Below are 17,252 nucleotides of genomic sequence, written 5' to 3'. Positions count from 1 at the left end.
CCTAACCTGCGACTGTTCCTTCAACTTTTACCCCTCAGATACCACATACACATACAAACACACACACACATACACATACATACACATTAGACTGTGGTGTGCTCTGACTGGATCATCTCCTCCTGCTGACTGACTACTGCTCCTTATTCTCAGCTCTATACATCCAGTGTCATCTACATTTGCCACAGCGTCGTCATGCACCTACACTCGCATGCATCCTAATTAGAGCGTGAAGCTTAATTGACTGAAGTGACCGAATGCACGAGCGACGTGTTAAGTCGCCGAGTCTTTGTCTGCAAAGCACCGCGTCTAAAAAAAAACAAAAAACAAATGACATGACTTTACCTACCTGCAGCAGGCAGCCCGGGACATAGCGGCTCTGTGTCTCCTCTGAAGCAAAGCAGCCAGACTGGACTCCAGCTCTTCTCTTCCGCTGCGAAAACACGGTGGAACCGAGTCTCTCTCTCTCTCTCTCTCTCTCTCTCTCTCTCTCTCTCTCTCTCTCTCTCTCTAATGTGTCTCCCCCGTGTCTCTCTCTCTGCACTGATCATGAGATGCCCCCTTCTTCTCCTCTTCCTCACTGCATCTTGAAAGCGGGTCACACTCACTGCAGTGCCCCTGATTTGAAGCCACAGTTCACACAGACGTTGAGTGAGATGTTTTCAGTCAATGTTTCAGTCACGGCGACAATGAATGACGTTTTTACTGGGGAGAATATACTAGATAGGCTATATCAATACAGAGAAGATACAGGCGAGGCATTGGAGGAGAAAGGCTGCTACAGTAACTTGCAGAGCCCCAGTAAGTGCACCCGGTGTTAAGTAGCGAAAAAATGTTTATGCTCTTATTGAGAAGTGTAAAAACACAGTTCAAACTTCACATGAATTAGTCCTGCGGCGTCGAGACAGACACTGACAGATGTGATGCACCTTCAATTCGCCGCTGCAGCCCTGAAGACGTCGTGCACTGCTGCCACCCTGCGGCAAACACCCGCTACTACATCTGCAGCCGCAAACCTGCAATAATTATGATTATTTATTTATTTATTTATTTATTTGCTCATGTGACAATTTTTGTTTATATGACCATAGTGACCATGCTATTCTGTAATTATATGTGACTCATTTTATGTTGACCCTTTATTCCAGATCACTCTTGACTCTCAAATGACATAATGCATTTAAAAACACTTTTTGGTCAGATGGTTTATTTTTATTTTATTTTTTATTTTTTTAAATGATCAATCCCAGATTTCATTGTAATCTGGTCAAATAACACATAAACAAGAGGATGAATACGATGAATAAAATAAAATAAATTAAAATAAAAATGCTTTTATTGTGAAACATATCCTCCTGCTCTGACCTCACTTCCTGTATTTAAAAATGGCGAACACCTACATGGTAGCCGCTAACTGAAGTGTGTTTTGGTTCCTTTCTGCTCAAAAATGCGGAGCCTCAGACTCATAAAGCGTCTCCTGCTGCAGCGATAGAAACCACAGAGGTTAGTAGGAGACTCGGAAAGTAAATGTTGTCGTTTTTATCTCGTTTTTTTTGCGGTGAGACGTTAAAAAAATACGCAGCGACAGAGACATCAGTGTTTTCATTGTGTAACAGTGTTTGTGCATCACAGCTCTGTTGCCTGTTTCCCGTCTCATTAACCCAAGTAGAAAAAGTAAATGTTATTATGAAAGAGTAGAGTTAAAATGTAAATTATCGACATTGTTCTGCCTGGCTAGCGGCTGTTTATTATTGTGAGCTGTAATAATAGTCGCTAACGGACACACTGCAGGGGAAGTGTGCAGTGGCAGAAGTTATGTGTTTGTGTTGATCGTAATAACGCGAGATTATGGTTTATTACCAGTAAATCTACATGCGTGACTTGATTAGACCAAAGATACTCTATTACTATCATGTTCACACTGACAGCACAACACTTACATTACATTGATTAATTGATGACATTAGGGTCTTGAAAGTGACAAACCAGACCATTGGAAATCCATAACTAAATTGGGCTTAAACGAACTGATCCAATTTACCACACTGATGATTCCACACACTACATACTACCCAACTAAAACTGAATTATTTTGAGTGGTTTGTCTAAAGTAGTATGCAATAAGTGCATTAAAAAGCAAGATAACAGATGTCTTCACTCTCAAATATAAAGATAAAGATGGATTACCATCAGTTACAAAGCAAGTGATTATAGGCTATTAGATGAATAACACATCAAAGCACATACCATTTATATTGATAATAATAACTTAAATTGTAGAGCATGGTTACAAAATAAACCTGCACTGTCTATCAAATTTAGAGATATATTATATGCTAAAGTGGAAGTATTTTTGTATTTTTTTGGCCATTTTATACCAGCCCTGATGAAGGCCTGTGGCCGCAACGCGTTGGCTTGGTTTTAATTTGTTTGGCCATGCTGCAGTAAAGGCTTTTTAAAATCACCTTCCTACTCTGAGTGCCTCAGTTCCTGCTACCACCTAGATCCTCACACTGAAGAGCACCAGAGGTAGAGACAAGAGACAAAGACAACTGATACCCATGCAGCACTGCATGCATGTTTTTTGATTGAACACATACCATTTATATTGATAATAATAACTGGAATTGTAGAGCATGGTTACAAAATAAACACTGCACTGTCTATCAAATTTAGAGATATATTATATGCTACCAAGTGGAAATATTTTTGTAATCGAGACTCATTTTGCTGTTGTTTTGTTTAGTCATGAGTGGCCGAAGGAAGAGGGCCCCTCCTGTGAGGGTCGATGAGGAGGCCAAGAAGAAGCTGGACTGGAACATGCTGGATGATCGTAAGAGCGAGCCGGTCCAGGTGGATGAGGACCCGACACCAGCCTGCTGCTCCCTTCTCCCTGCGGACCCCACTCCCAGCAGCTCCTTCCTCTCAGCCACAGAGGACGTCACGGTCACGGAGGCGACCTCTACCCGCTCTGTCCGCTTCACAGAGGAACTCCCTGGGACGTCGTCAGAGGGAACCGTTCCCTCAGCCTCCCTGGCACTGACTGTCCTGCCGGCTGCAAAGCTCGGCCACATCTGGAAGGCGCTCATCGGGGAGTTTGGCGTTCGTCCTGCTTGGCTGCCGTGCGACTGTGAAGAGAAAGCGTTCACGCTCCACAGGATAGGGGACCAGCTCTGCCTCAGTTACAGCAGCTGTGACGAGAGCTCGGCACTGCAGTGGAAGCCTGATGAGGACACTTGCACGGCGGAGTGCAGCCTCCGTCGCATCCCGCTGGAGGAGCTCGACTGGCTGCAGAAGAGGAGGGTGATACAGCTCTGCCACCAGACAAAAGAGGAGTCACTTAAAGTAAGAATGCAACAAGGTGCTCCTTATTACAATACATTATAAACTGCATCTTAGCTCTTATCTTTATTCTTCCATATCCACAGTATAAGCCCTGTCTTCAATAATATGTTTGGGTAAATTCTGCTTTTAAAATGGCTGCATTTTGCTGAGGTGGTCAGTGATTTTACCTAACTTTCATTTGCTTTTTAAGTAGGACATTTATAAACGTTGACAGTGGGGAACTGACTAAAGAACAATGGGAAGAGAGATGGTGCTACATCTGGACATAAAACAATGACCATGATGAATTGACATGACTAAAACTCCTCTCAGTCTCACCAGGGTTTCCCAAGACTCCTCAGGGTTTCAGCAGCTTATTTTCTGCTGACTACATAGTTGTTTTCACCATCACCAAAACATACTATCAGAGTCTCTGTTTCTCCTGAGGCTGGGATACCAAACAGCTCTGTTCTCTGGTTCACTGTGTTTAAAAGAATCAACATCTCTAACTAACCCTAACCCTAACTATTATTTGTTTTGCGTGTGGCAGGTCGGGATTTACTTGTTGGAAACGGGGCTCGGGAAGCCGGACTTCCTCGGTGAGGGAAATGCTCGGCTGAAGAAAGCAAATCAATTAATGCAGAAGTTGATGGAGTATTTCTACGATTTCATTATCCCTGGTAAGTGCTTGGTCCTAATGTTGAATGCCTACTGTGAGCTCTGTTATCTTTTAATGCAAAGCAATGTGAGATTTAAATCAAGCATGACTCTGTTTGTCTCGTAATCATAATAGTATACAAACATTTAGAAAAGTGTTATTTCTTTGCTGGGTTTTCCATCTAGAAGTTGTAGAAAACGATGAGGAGGAGTGTGACACCGACCTGGAGAGGCAAAATGTGGAGGAGCTCTATGATTACGTCAGACATCTGCACCAAAGTGAGAGTCAGGAGGTGACCTATGACGTCCAGCACAAGGCTCTCATTCCTGTGCTCAGACGCTATCAGAGCCAGGCCGTCAACTGGATGCTGAGGAGAGAAAAATACAAGAACACGTCACACAAAGGTACCGAACGACTGTGCCCTGATTTCTGATTCCTGATTCCTGATTAGAGAAAGGGGATCAAAGAACATACTATTAGTTTTCCCATGAGTGTTTGTACAAAGCTTGTATGAACTTTAACTTTAATTGTATAAGTTTTCTATGCTGTTACATGCATTTTTAATCGATTGATACCCATTAAAATAGATGTTATAATTAGAGTTATTGGAGCAAAGCTAATTACATATCTAAAATCTCATTGCAGAACAATCTCTGCATTTCCTGTGGCGTGAGTCGGTCACTTTGTGTGGAAAGAAGTTGTTCTACAACCCGTTTACTGGCTGGTAAGAACCTACTTCCCGTCACGTTTGAGGATTCATTCAGATTGTGCTGAAATGTTTATATCTGTTATTTTCAGGGATGCAAACAGCGCGCCGAAAAGCGAAACTCGCTTTTTTCATGACCAATTAGGTGACTTGTGTGAATCGTTCAGATCCGAAGAGTTTTTGTTTTTGAGTTGGGGGGGGGGTCTCAGCGTCTCAGCTGGGGTCAGTAAAATGTTTTTCTAACAGGCTGACAGTGACAATCACGTGAAACTGAGGCAAACTCATTCATGGTCTCTGATTATACTGGTAACAGCCTTCCTATTCACCTCCAATGTAGACGCGACGTGCGCGCTCGTTACCCAAAGCGGCGCGTATCCGCGTGCAGTCGGTGCGACGGCGCCGCCGTTTTCCCCCCGTGCATGTCCGTTGCTGTGTCAGGCAGGTGTCTCCCACGGAGATCTGCCCCGTTTCAGAGATGAAGGGGAGACGTCGCCTCTGCGATGTAGGATGTGTTCAATTAAAGTGAAACTAACACATTATATAGGCCTATATGTCCATTATACACTGAATGGGATGTTAAATCCCATGTCTTTATTTATTCAGTTTATTTTAATAGTAATAATTATGACTAACATTCAGTGAAGACCTAAAATTCACTATCTCCAAAATTGAAATATTGCAATGGTTTTTATTTTTTTAAAGCATTTTTAATATAGAAATGTTGGCCTTCTGAAAACTATGTCCATCTACTGTATATGCACTCAATACTTGGTTGGGGTTGAACTACTGGAAATTGACTTTTCTGTGATATTGTTAATGGTGAGCCAGACAATTCCTCTCTTTTTTGGTCCTGACCCGTTTGCATCCCTGTATTTTATGCTGCTTCACCATTCTCAATATAAATGATTAGAATTAAGTTTCTGCCTCTTACGTTTGAAAAACTAAACAGCAATGTGTCTTTCCTGAGATTTTATAAACAGGATTCTGTATAATCTTTTAGATCAGACTATTCCTGGACATTTCCAGTGACTCTTGAAGGTATTTTTGGTTTTTTACCGGTGTTTATTTTTCTCACAGCATAATTCGAGAATTTCCTCTGGCTGGCATCGAGTGGCCAGGTGGGATCCTGGCTGATGAGATGGGGCTCGGGAAAACGGTGGAAGTTCTGGCTCTCATCCTGTTTCACACTCGGCAAGACCTGGAGCAGGAGGCTCTAACGCTGCCAGTGGTGAGGATCTGTAGGCAGCTCGAGTTAAAAATATAGAGTTTATTAAAAGAATTTCACCTTTTCTTCCTCTCTTTTTCTCTCTATTGACTGTCACATATGATTATTTACAGTCATTGAAATATCTATATGAATTTTATCCACTTGTCACTGTTATTTTAAAGCATTCTGTATATGACGCATCAACCTAATGTTCTGTATTTTCATGATAATGTATTCTTTGGTTTTGCAGGGAAAATCTGTGAATTACTTTGTTCCTCCTCCTCCAATAGAAAGAAAGAAAGTAACCCACTGCAAGACTGAATATCAGCCGAAAATGAAAATATCTTACCCGAGTACGTCACTCACATTCCTCTCAGACACTTCAGCTTTTATTTATCTTTGCAGTCTGTACCTTCAACATGTTGTGTATTTTTCTGCAGCCGTGCGCGTGATGCTGCTCACGGCCATAAAGGAAATGAGATCTGGCAAAGGAGCCTCAGTCAACGCTATCTTCACCTATATCCGAGCCACTTATGGTTATGACCTCCTGAAGAACCGCAACCACATCAAGAAGACGCTGGCTAAGCTGATAGATGAGGGCCTGGTCGACCGGGTCAAAGGTCGTGGTTTGGCAGGGTCGTTTAAGCTCGGGAAGAACTACAAAGAAACAAAGAAGATGTTAGCAGGAGCATCCAAATCTGTAAGAATTAACAGCTTCCAAAACGAATCTTTGATCCCACTAATTAGACTTTGTTGTAACATCTAACTCTGATCTGTGTTGTTTTCTTTTAAGGTTACAAAAAGCACAGAGGGCACGCCGAGGAGGATGTTTCAGAGACGAGCCAAAGAGAAGGCAGAAGCAGCTCTGCATAACTCTCTCGCAGAAGATCAAAGAGATCTGAGCCCTCCGGCGTCTGTCTGTCCTCTGCCGGAGGAAACAGAAACGAGGAAGGAGTGGGATGAAAGTCTCAGTAGCGAGAAAGCTGATCAGTCAGACGACACGCTGGATACGTCCACGGCGTCCTTGCAGATGTCGCAGGATAAAAGTGAGTCAGACACACAGGACACGGCCAGAGCGGACGAGCCACCTGAAGAAAGGGGAGAAGCTCCTCCGCTCGACCCACAGGAGGAGACAGAACCCCCCACCAGGGCGTCTGTGGTCCCCTTCAACACCCCGGACTACCGCTTCGAGTGCATCTGTGGAGAACTGGGCATCATTGACTACAAGGCCCGTGTGCAGTGTATGAACTGTCAGCTGTGGCAGCATGCGGACTGTGTGAACTACAAAGAGGAAAGCCTTGAAACGACTCCTTTCTACTGTCCTCACTGCCTGGTCGCCATGAAGCCCGTCTCCACCGGCGCCACCCTCATCATCTCCCCCAGCTCCATCTGCCACCAGTGGGTGGAGGAGATCAACCGACACATCAGGTCCTCCTCACTCCGAGTGCTGGTGAGACAACATGGATACACATAAAAAATACCAAAATAGACACATGTTAACAAAGCTTGAGATGTTTACTCGAACTATTCCAGATGTTATTGTTTTACCTGTTGGTGGTTTACTATTGAACCAGAAATACAGTATATACAGCAGGGAAAATAAGTATTGAACGCATCAACATTTTTCTCAGAAAATATATTTCCAATCGAGCTATTGACATGAAATTTTCACCAGATGTCGGCAACAACCCAAGTAACGCACACATGCAAAGAAATCCAAACATTTATGTCCATAAATAAAGTAATGTATAATCAAGTGAAATGACACAGGGAATAAGTATTGAACACATGAAGAAAAGGAGATGCAAAAAGCAGCTGGAGCCTGGAGTCGGTCAGTATTTAGAAAGTAATTCTGTCCCCTATCAGTGCAAAGTAATATCAACTGGTTTAGTCCAAATTGATGCCTATAAAAAGGTTTCTCATCACCAAGGTGTCACACAAGAGGCGTCTCATGATGGAGAAAAGCAAAGAGCTTCTCAAGACCTTCAGAAACTTATGTTGCAGACCATACTGATGGCATCGGTTACAGACGTGTGTGAATGCACCATTTTATCCGTTAGTGCCGTTATCCAGTTCTAAAAAAATAAAAAATAAAAATAACAATGAGTAATGCACTCAAACGCCATGGCCTCTATGCTCTATTGACGTGTTCAATACTTATTTTCCCCGCTGTATGTATCTATATATTTTTTATTTTTTATTTTTGAAGTTTAGTTTCTCTAGTGTTATTCATACAAAATATGTATATAATCTCACTTGAATGGCACAAAGTTAGGTTTTTTTCTTTTGTACTTATCAGGCCGAACATCTGGCTCATGTTGCATGGGATTTAAGGACACGGCACGTTCAAATACATCCCCAAAATAGTCTATATACAGTATAAAGAGCAGTGAACTTAGCTTAAACACTTGACTACACTCTTTAAAAACTCTGTGTTTGGTTTATGTTAGTCGACATAACATCTGCTTAATAATCGTGACTAATGTGTGTGTTTTGTGAAGCCCAATTGGAGCTGACAAGTCACATTACACCACAGTAAAAGATAACATGATCTAACGTGTGGGCATTTTTCTAAAATATTAGTTCTACATGATTAAGGCTGATGAGTGATGATGTGTTTTCTGCAGCAGATGCTGTGGTCATGACCCATTTGTTACAGCTGTTAAACTTTTACACATGATTCAGATTTAATTACAAAACAGTAACATTTGTACATAAACTGTGTCTAAATACATTTATATTTCTTTCTTAGTTTTAGCGTCTTGCATTTTAATCACTATTTCTCTGCACTTCTGAAAAGCTAAGTTGTTGTGTGTTCTTTCCTCTCAGGTTTATCAGGGTGTGAAGAAACACGGCTTCATCCAGCCACATATGCTGGCGGAGCAGGACGTGGTCATCACCACCTACGACGTGCTGCGGTCGGAGCTCAACTACGTCGACATTCCCCACAGCAACAGCAAGGACGGGCGCCGCTTCCGCAACCAGAAGCGCTACATGGCCGTTCCCAGTCCTCTGGTGGCGGTGGAGTGGTGGCGCATCTGTCTGGACGAGGCTCAGATGGTCGAATGTCCAACTGCGAAGGTATCATCATAACCTGTGGTTACTGGATTAGATGACAAGTTTGATGGGATAGTTTTTGTAGCGTTAGAATATCATCTGAATCTTAGATCTAAAACTTTGTTATAGACAGTATTTTATTTGAGTTTGTCTATTGATAAATTGTAAATACTCCCTGTTACTTTCCTGTCAGGCTGCAGAAATGGCTCTACGTCTCGCATCTGTGAACCGCTGGTGTGTCAGTGGCACTCCCGTCCAGAGAGGCTTAGAAGGTAAGACCAAGAAAATCTTCACAATGGAAAAAATGTATCTCCTTGTAACAAATGCAAAACAAATGCCCTGCATAAAAGCTTCTTTGCTGATGCTGTCTATCAAAGTTGTTTTTGGCCGTAATTTGTTGAAAAGAGACAGAAAACAATTTAAAAAGCTGATTTTGTTCTGTGTCCAGATCTGTATGGCCTTGTCCTTTTTTTGGGAGTGGACCCATACTGGGTGAAACACTGGTGGTACCAGCTGCTTTATCGCCCTTATCGACGTGGAAACACAGAGCCTCTGTACAATGTAATCGCTCAGTTGCTATGGAGATCTGCTAAAAAAGACGTCATTGATCAGGTGGGTGTCCAAAAGGTCTTTATTTCTTTTTTTTTTAAATTATTATAACCTTTATTTAAAGCCGAGACAAAACACAAAACATTTGAGGACAAGACATAACACAACATGTTGAAACATACTAGCATATCCGAAATACGAAATACCAAAAAATAAAGTGACAAAGATGAATTGAAAACAGAGAAGTCTAGTTAAAAACAGGAGCAGTTGGAGGTAAAATAAGATGCAGTTATGGATTTAAATTCCTAATGATAAAAGTGTGGTAAGTTTCAGATGGTTTTGCAGATTGTTCCAGGTTGCAGGTGCACAGTAAGAAAAACTGGACTTTCCAAATTCAGTGTTAACAGAGGGAACCTGCAGTGTGAGCCAGTCCTTTGACCGTGTATGTTAGAGACTTGCATTTAAAGATACTAAAGAGTTAATTTAGGATGGTAAGAGGCCAGTGAGAGCTTTAAAAATAAATAAAATCCAGTTTCACGCCTGTTGGATAGCGAGGGCCATTCAACTTTAGAATACAGGTCTTATTTCAGATAATTTAGAAACAAGTGCTTATGAACTGATTTTTGTGTGTGTGTGTGTTTTCCAGATCCAGATCCCCCCTCAGACAGAGGAGGTGCACTGGCTGCGCTTTTCTCCCGTTGAAGGTCACTTCTACCACCGTCAGCACGAGGTCTGCTCCCAGGACGCTCTGGTTAAACTCAGGAAGATCTCCGACTGGAGCCTGAAGCTCGGCAGCCTGGACCGCCGCACCGTCAACACCATCCTGTACCCGCTGCTGAGGCTGCGTCAGGCCTGCTGCCATCCACAGGCTGTGAGGGGGGAGTTCCTGCCTCTGCAGAAAAGGTAGACGACCCTTGATGTTGTGTTGACAAGGCACTCGTTGTAGAAGAGAGGTCTTTTTCTAAAGGCAGCTGCACCAGTTAATTAACAATTTGCTGGACTAATTAGAGTCTCACAGCCGGTAAAAGACCTGACCAGCCTGTTTTATCATATACACACTGTGCAGTTGTGTTTATTTAGAACCGACCCATTCTGTGTAATTTGCGTCCAAGGGTTTGTTAAGTGGGTTTGTCTGTCTCCTCCCCAGCACCATGACGATGGAGGAGCTCCTGAAGTCCCTGCAGAAGAAATGTCGAGTGGAGTGTGAAGAAGCTCACAGACAATTGGTGTGCGCCCTCAATGGCCTGGCAGGAATTCACATCATCAGAGGTATAAAACCCCACTTCTGCATTTGTGCTCCCAGTTTCCCATGGGAATCAGTTCAAACAAAACACAAGCCATGATCTCAACAACACTTTCTGTAGCAACATGCTTTGTTTAAGTTAAAACTCGGGGAGGCGATATGTATAATGTGTCTCGGTCTCTTTCACTCCACATGTGGCGGACACGTTGAGTGTCACTAACAATGGCGTTTCCTTTTTCCCGCCTGCAGATGAGTTCATAGATGCCGTGGAGATGTATAGAGAAGTGCTTCGTTCATCAGAGGAGCACAAAGACCGGCTGAAAACGGATTCATTACAGGTGCGTGGCCTCATCCTTTTCACATCTTTTACACGTGTGTGTGGTTAATCTGTGAAGGATCTCGTTACTGACCAGCCATCTGCTCATATAGGATGAATAATACGATTTCTGAAAACAGATACAGCATTTATTTAAGCTCTATGTATGAACACAAACAGCTCTAATTACTTTGCCATTTTGTTTTATTACCATGAAAATAGAGGCTTCATGCTACCCATAATTTGATGGAACTGCTGAATGCAAAGCATCCTGGGATACCGCCAACGCTGAGAGATGATCGACTGAGTGAGGAGGTGATGTGTTAACATTTCTAATTAACACTGGGAACAAGTTGTTGCATGCTAATGTTAGCTGTACCTGTCACGCTTGTTTAGATGAACGCAACTGAGCCTCTCGCCCTCTGTGTCTCTGCAGGCTGAGCAGCTGCGACAGCACTACATGACCAAATACGACTCTGAGGTGGCAGACGCCTACCAGGGCCTGCAGCCGGTGCTACAGAACATCAAAGAGCTCAAACGCAAAGTGAGGAGCTTCTTTCTTCTTCTTGTGATACACAGAATAATAAGCAATCCACCAAATGACACAACGTTTAGACCCAGTGAAGTTAAATCGATCTTTTGTTTTTTTGGTTTGTGTGTATTCCGGTAATCTGGAGTTTACATGCAAAAAAAATTAACACAACCGTCCTCGTCCAGGTCAGTCTGAACTCTCCCTGGTGGCTGGATGTTATTCAGAAGGCAACCCGCAGCTCCTACGACGACGACCTGGTGTCCCGCATCAAGAACGAGCTGACGTCCAGCTACAAGCAACAAGCCAGCAAGCTCTCCATGGCTGACAAGTACGGAAGTCGCATTTGACTGAATATGTTAATAATCAATATTTGTCTTTAGACAAACGCGTACTGAAAAAGCAAATGTGTCGTCCTGCAGGTTTCGTGACGCCTGTGGTTTGCAGTTCCTCCTCACCACACAAATGCAGGATCTGATGAAATCCCAGAAGACTGTGCAAGACGCAGTGAAGAGTCTCGAAGGGCCAGCTTCACAGAAGGTGATTGACGAGGCCACCATCTGTCACCTCAGGCCCATGAGGCTGCCGCTCAACAAGTAAGACCTCAACAGGAATTTACACACAAATTCTAAGGTTTCTCACAGCTTTAAATATTTTCATGAATAGGAAATCATTGAGAAACATTGTTTTTTAATATTTTGATAGTTCTGTTTATTACACTGAATTTCAACTGTAACTTATGTTCCTCTCTCGTCATATTTTCAGCTGTGTCTTTTGCAAAGCAGATGAACTTTTCACAGATTATGAGTCCAAGTTGTTTGCTCACACGTAAGTCCAACCAGATTTTACAGACCCTGTTAGTTGCACTGCGTGGAAACATACAGTGGTTTTGTAATTGGAAAAAAAAATCCCCTCACAGGGTGAAGGGTCAGACGGCCATCTTTGAAGAGATGATTGAGGACGAAGAGGGTCTGGTGGACGACCGTCTCCCCACCACCAGCCGAGGCCTCTGGGCGGCCAGCGAGACCGAGCGCACGCTGAAGGCCATCCTGTCTTTTGCCAAAGCGAAACGCATGGATCCAGAGCTGGTGGAGGAGGGGAACACTTTCATGGAGCTGTTTGAGAACTGGAAGAAAGAGTACAAGGTTTGTGAATGACACTCGATGTCTGTTTCTTCATTTTCAAGCAAGTTCAACCTGTTTAAAAACCCAAAGTGCAAGTCATGCAAGATCCTCTCACAACAATTAAAAAAGCTGCACACCTCCTCTCTGCACACGACTGTTGGACAAAACAATGTCTCTTTGATACAAATTGTTAGGATTAGGAGCGACTTTGAGTTTAAAAATTAGCTTAAGATTCATTATGTAGTGTGTCCTTTGGAAAGTCAATTTGCTGTTGAATACACAGTTAAACAAAGCACCATGAGACATCTTGTAAATGTTAAAAAACAAAACAAATAATATTATAATAACAGAGAAAACCTTATTTCAGACACTACTCTTTTGGTAAATATGTTAAATTGTACTTAAATGTACAACATCTCCTAATGATTCTTCTGGATATTTTCATAGATAAAATCAGTAAAAGAGTGAATTTTTAACCTGAGTTTGGAGGGAGTTCTCCTTCAGCAGTGTGAGCAGAGGAAACAACACTGTCTCTGTCTCTGCTCAGGTGCTGCACGAGTACTGGATGGTTCTGCGAAATCACGTGTCAGCCATTGATGAGCTGGGTATGGCCACAGAGAGACTGAGAGTACGACTCCCCGACGAGCCGAAGCCCAAACTGCTGCACATCATTGAACCGCATGAGGTGAGCGAAAGACAACAACACACCTCTGTTATTACAACTGAATGATGTCACCCATTCATTTAAATGGTTTTATTTATATCACCCTAAACAATAAAGTCCACTCCACTGTTTTCACACTTATGGTTGATTTGCTACTATAAGTGCAGTCTTTTCCTGTAGCCAACATAACTAGCTTCCACTAATGTAAACTCTGGCTCTTTGCTGATGTGAGGTCTGAAAGATTTGATAAAAAACAGAAACTTTACTTCAAAATGTTGTACTCAACTAAAGCTGCTGAAAGTTTTTTGAAAGGTCCTAACTACTTAACTGCATTCCTGACCTCTGTCCTCGGCTGCTTTGCCTCCAGGTGGAGCAGAACAGAGTGAAGCTTCTGAACGACCACGCAGTCGCCAAGTCTCAGCTTCAGAAGAAGCTCGGCCAGTTTCTGTATCTCACAAATCTGGAGAAGGTAATTTAACTTCCTTGGTGACTAGAAAGAAAATATATTTTTCAATGCCTCCAAATAACCTGAATCCCATTGTTCCAGTCTCAGGACAAATCCACTGGAGGACTGAACCCAGAGCCGTGTCCCATCTGTGCTCGGCCCCTGGGACAGGAGGTGAGTGTAGTAGCGAGGAGTGTCGTATGTCAGTAAGTCAGTGTTTCTTTGCCGGCTAACACTTGTCTCCTCTCTCCTCTCCAGTGGGCCGTGCTGATTTGCGGCCACTGCTTCTGTAACGAGTGCATCGCCATCATCGTGGAGCAGTACAGCGTGGGCTCGAGGCGGCGTGCCATCAAGTGCGCCATTTGTAGGCAGACCACGTCCCACGCGGAGATCTCCTACGTGTTCACCACGCAGTCGTCCAGCCAGGACCAGGACATCCCAGTCAAGGTCAGGACGCAGCTCTTAGATCCATTTGTATTGATCGTTCAGATTGATTCCATGTGGTTTAATATAAATAAATGTATTTTGTATCCACCTAAATGATCCAGATGTGGTTCATGCTCACCTTTTGTCTTCCTGTGTCTATCAGGGGAGTCACTCAACCAAAGTGGAGGCACTGGTGAGAACGCTGAAGAAGATTCAAGTGACCGACCCCGGGGCCAAGTGTCTCGTCTTCTCCACGGTAACAGTGAGCCGTCCCTGCTCTGTCAGAGGGAGATTTAGTGTTATGATTCAGTTCAATGACACAGTTTGTTTTGTTTTTTCTGTCCTTCACAGTGGCAGAGCGTCCTCGACATCATTGCGAAGGCCTTGTTTGACAACAACATGGAGTTCTCACAAATCAATGGGATTCACAAATTTCAGGTTCAAACTATTCTCTGCATAATAATAAACACCACTTTTAACGACACAGCTGCTTTTTACCACTTTGCTTTACTACGCACTGTCCACCACATTCACTTACCACACCCTACTACACTTTGTAAAGTTTCTAGCAAGTTGTCAGAAATATTTCCTCCACACCCAAACAGATTATTCCTATCACTTCACCTTTAGGTTGGATTTATTTCCTGACTTGCAGACATTTCTTTTGGGGGTATTAAAGAAACCATAATCCTGTAATGGTGAAAATCCAAGGTCCAGATTACCACCAAAATCTAATCATATGTCCTTTTCCTTAAGATCTTATCTTCAGAGCATGTGAATGAACTCCATTTCCCAGTTTGTGAGATAGCCTGCTGACAGACACACAAATATCTGCCATTCATACTGACCTCAGCTTCTTATTATCAACAGTTCCTCTTTGTAAAACTATCATTTATTTTACTATCAACAAAAAACGTCTATTAAATCTGTTCATTTAGTTTTTATTTAAACCCAGTAAATACTCTGTAGTTTCAGTGTGTTAACCTGAAAGCTATTTAAAAGAGTTGGGTCAGTGCAGGCAATATATTGCCTAATATATGTAGGCAATATTTTTTTTGCATGCATGCATGCATGCAAAAAAAAAAAGACATGACAGAAAATGTATTTGCAGTTGTGCCATCATCCAGGTCTGATTATAACAGTCACTTTATTGACTTCAATGTTCCAGGAGAATCTGTGCTCCTTTAAATACGAAGAGAAAATGAACATCCTGCTCCTTCCTCTCCACACGGGCTCCAACGGTCTCAACATCATCGAAGCCACTCACGTGCTGCTGGTGGAGCCCATCCTCAACCCAGCTCATGAGCTCCAGGCCATTGGCAGGGTGCACCGCATCGGCCAAACCAAGTAAGAAGCAGAGGGATGAGTGTGTCAGTAAAGTGCAGGTGCAAAAAAAATAATTGCAAACATTTTGTGCAGCCTTTTTTTCCCCCCACTGCTGCTGTTTTCACTGTGTGTGTGTTAGAGGTTTTATATTTTAACACTTGCACCACATCCACTGCTGAAGCTGCTACTTCCTTGGCCTGCAAATGTCACCTGTTGGTAAAAATAAAAAAGCTAAAAGCAGAACAGATTAAAATGACAAGTTGTGGTTTTACAGGTGGCTGCCAGAGTTTAGCCATAGCTCCATAACAACAACATGTGACAGTATCTCAGTAAAAAGCACCTAAGCAGCACATGTCTCAAACAAGGCTGCACATTTCTTAGAGTTTTTATTTTTATATTATTTATTTAAATATTTACCAAGGAAACTGAACATCTGCATCTAGATTCGGATTTGCAGTAATGAATGTAAAGACATCAACTCTAATGTCTCATGATTTTAAAAGTTAGTGGGTCAGATGAAATCCACTCTCACCTTCTCCTTTATGACTGTCCAGAAGCGATCGCAGCTGTTAACTGGATTTACTTCGCTAGTGTACTTCATTACAAGTGCCCCTCCTTCTTTGCACACTCAAATTTGTTTTTCTTTCCTCCAGGCCGACGTTTGTTCACAGATTCCTCATCAAGTCCACTATTGAAGAGCGAATGCAGGCGATGCTGAAGACAGCAGAGAAAAGGTAAGAGTTCGAAATGCGTAGGAAACTGAGGTTGGATTTAAAATTTTGACATATGTGGGGTCTGATAAATGCTTTTTTTTATTTTTAACTCCAGTCACACCAGCACAACCATGAAGCACTCGGAGGCTGCGGTCCTGACAGTAGCTGACCTCGCAGATCTGTTTACGGAAGATACTGAACCTCTGGAGTGAAGCTGAGCGGAGAGACCTGCTGAGGATACAAAGGCAAAGACTTCTCACTCTTTTCACAGTGGAGATATACACACTCTGATTTTGCACATTCCACTTTTTTATATAAGCGTCCTGAAGTTATCAAATGCATTTCCCAAAAAAATGAAGATATTTTAGCAAATCACTGACAGACTACTACATGTGTCTTATTTGTATTCAGGATCAACTTTTAAATCTCTTGTGCATCTGGGTCTCTTATCATCGTTGTAACTTAACGGATCAAGTAACCACTTCAGCTGTCCGGGTACATATTTGACAGTCACGTTTGACTGGACTGTACAGAGTTGTTGTTTGTGTTAATCTAATATAACTGTGCATTTATATGGAATATCACTGTATGACAAGACATATGAACACGGAGGAATTCAGATAATGAAATCACATCAGTGATTTGATTTATTCTCACAACATTCAGGAAATAAAAACCTGTCAATCTGAGTGTCTGACAGACTGTCACTGTGTTATGACTCTTTTTTGTCCTGTGCTTTTATTGTGGTTTCTTCCTTTGCAGTAAAAAAAATGGCGGCAGGAAAGAAGCCATTGACCTTGTCGTCCTTTACTCACTTATGACCTTAACTCACTTTTACGTCTTTACAAAAGTCAGTAGAAGTGAGAGATTATAGCAGGACTCTCTTCTTCTGGACAATCTTCTTAAAGCTATTTGTCTGTTAAAACAATGCCGGACAGTTTGGCCTAACACTTGAGCCTGTCGTA

The 17,252-nt window shown here is 42.5% G+C and overlaps 1 protein-coding gene across 1 annotated transcript; it reads left to right on the top strand.

The window, feature by feature from the left end:
- Positions 1 to 1,389: 1,389 nt before the first annotated feature.
- shprh (SNF2 histone linker PHD RING helicase) lies at positions 1,390 to 16,901 on the top strand. The gene is made up of 30 exons (XM_083998858.1): positions 1,390 to 1,503; positions 2,747 to 3,345; positions 3,875 to 4,004; positions 4,168 to 4,386; positions 4,628 to 4,706; positions 5,766 to 5,916; positions 6,146 to 6,248; positions 6,336 to 6,595; positions 6,689 to 7,345; positions 8,725 to 8,976; positions 9,146 to 9,224; positions 9,401 to 9,564; positions 10,148 to 10,404; positions 10,649 to 10,770; positions 10,994 to 11,082; positions 11,283 to 11,375; positions 11,497 to 11,604; positions 11,778 to 11,920; positions 12,012 to 12,185; positions 12,355 to 12,417; positions 12,509 to 12,734; positions 13,261 to 13,398; positions 13,745 to 13,846; positions 13,925 to 13,996; positions 14,081 to 14,269; positions 14,412 to 14,504; positions 14,600 to 14,686; positions 15,417 to 15,595; positions 16,228 to 16,308; positions 16,403 to 16,901. Exons 2-30 carry the CDS (start codon positions 2,749 to 2,751, stop codon positions 16,497 to 16,499), a joined length of 5,004 nt encoding a protein of 1,667 aa, XP_083854984.1. The 5' UTR covers positions 1,390 to 1,503; positions 2,747 to 2,748; the 3' UTR covers positions 16,500 to 16,901.
- Positions 16,902 to 17,252: the final 351 nt, after the last annotated feature.

Source organism: Trachurus trachurus (genome assembly GCF_905171665.1).
Source record: "Trachurus trachurus genome assembly, chromosome: 22".
In the NCBI taxonomy this organism is placed as follows: Eukaryota; Metazoa; Chordata; class Actinopteri; order Carangiformes; family Carangidae; genus Trachurus; species Trachurus trachurus.
Note: the sequence above shows the minus strand (reverse complement) of the source record. Positions and strands in the feature narration are given on the sequence as shown.

Coding starts and splice junctions, on each gene's coding strand:
- shprh (XM_083998858.1), top strand. CDS start 2,749: ATGAGTGGCCGAAGGAAGAGGGCCCCTCCTGTGAGGGTCGATGAGGAG. Junction 4,005..4,167: donor CTACGATTTCATTATCCCTG/GTAAGTGCTTGG, acceptor TTTTCCATCTAG/AAGTTGTAGAAAACGATGAG. Junction 11,376..11,496: donor ATGATCGACTGAGTGAGGAG/GTGATGTGTTAA, acceptor GTGTCTCTGCAG/GCTGAGCAGCTGCGACAGCA.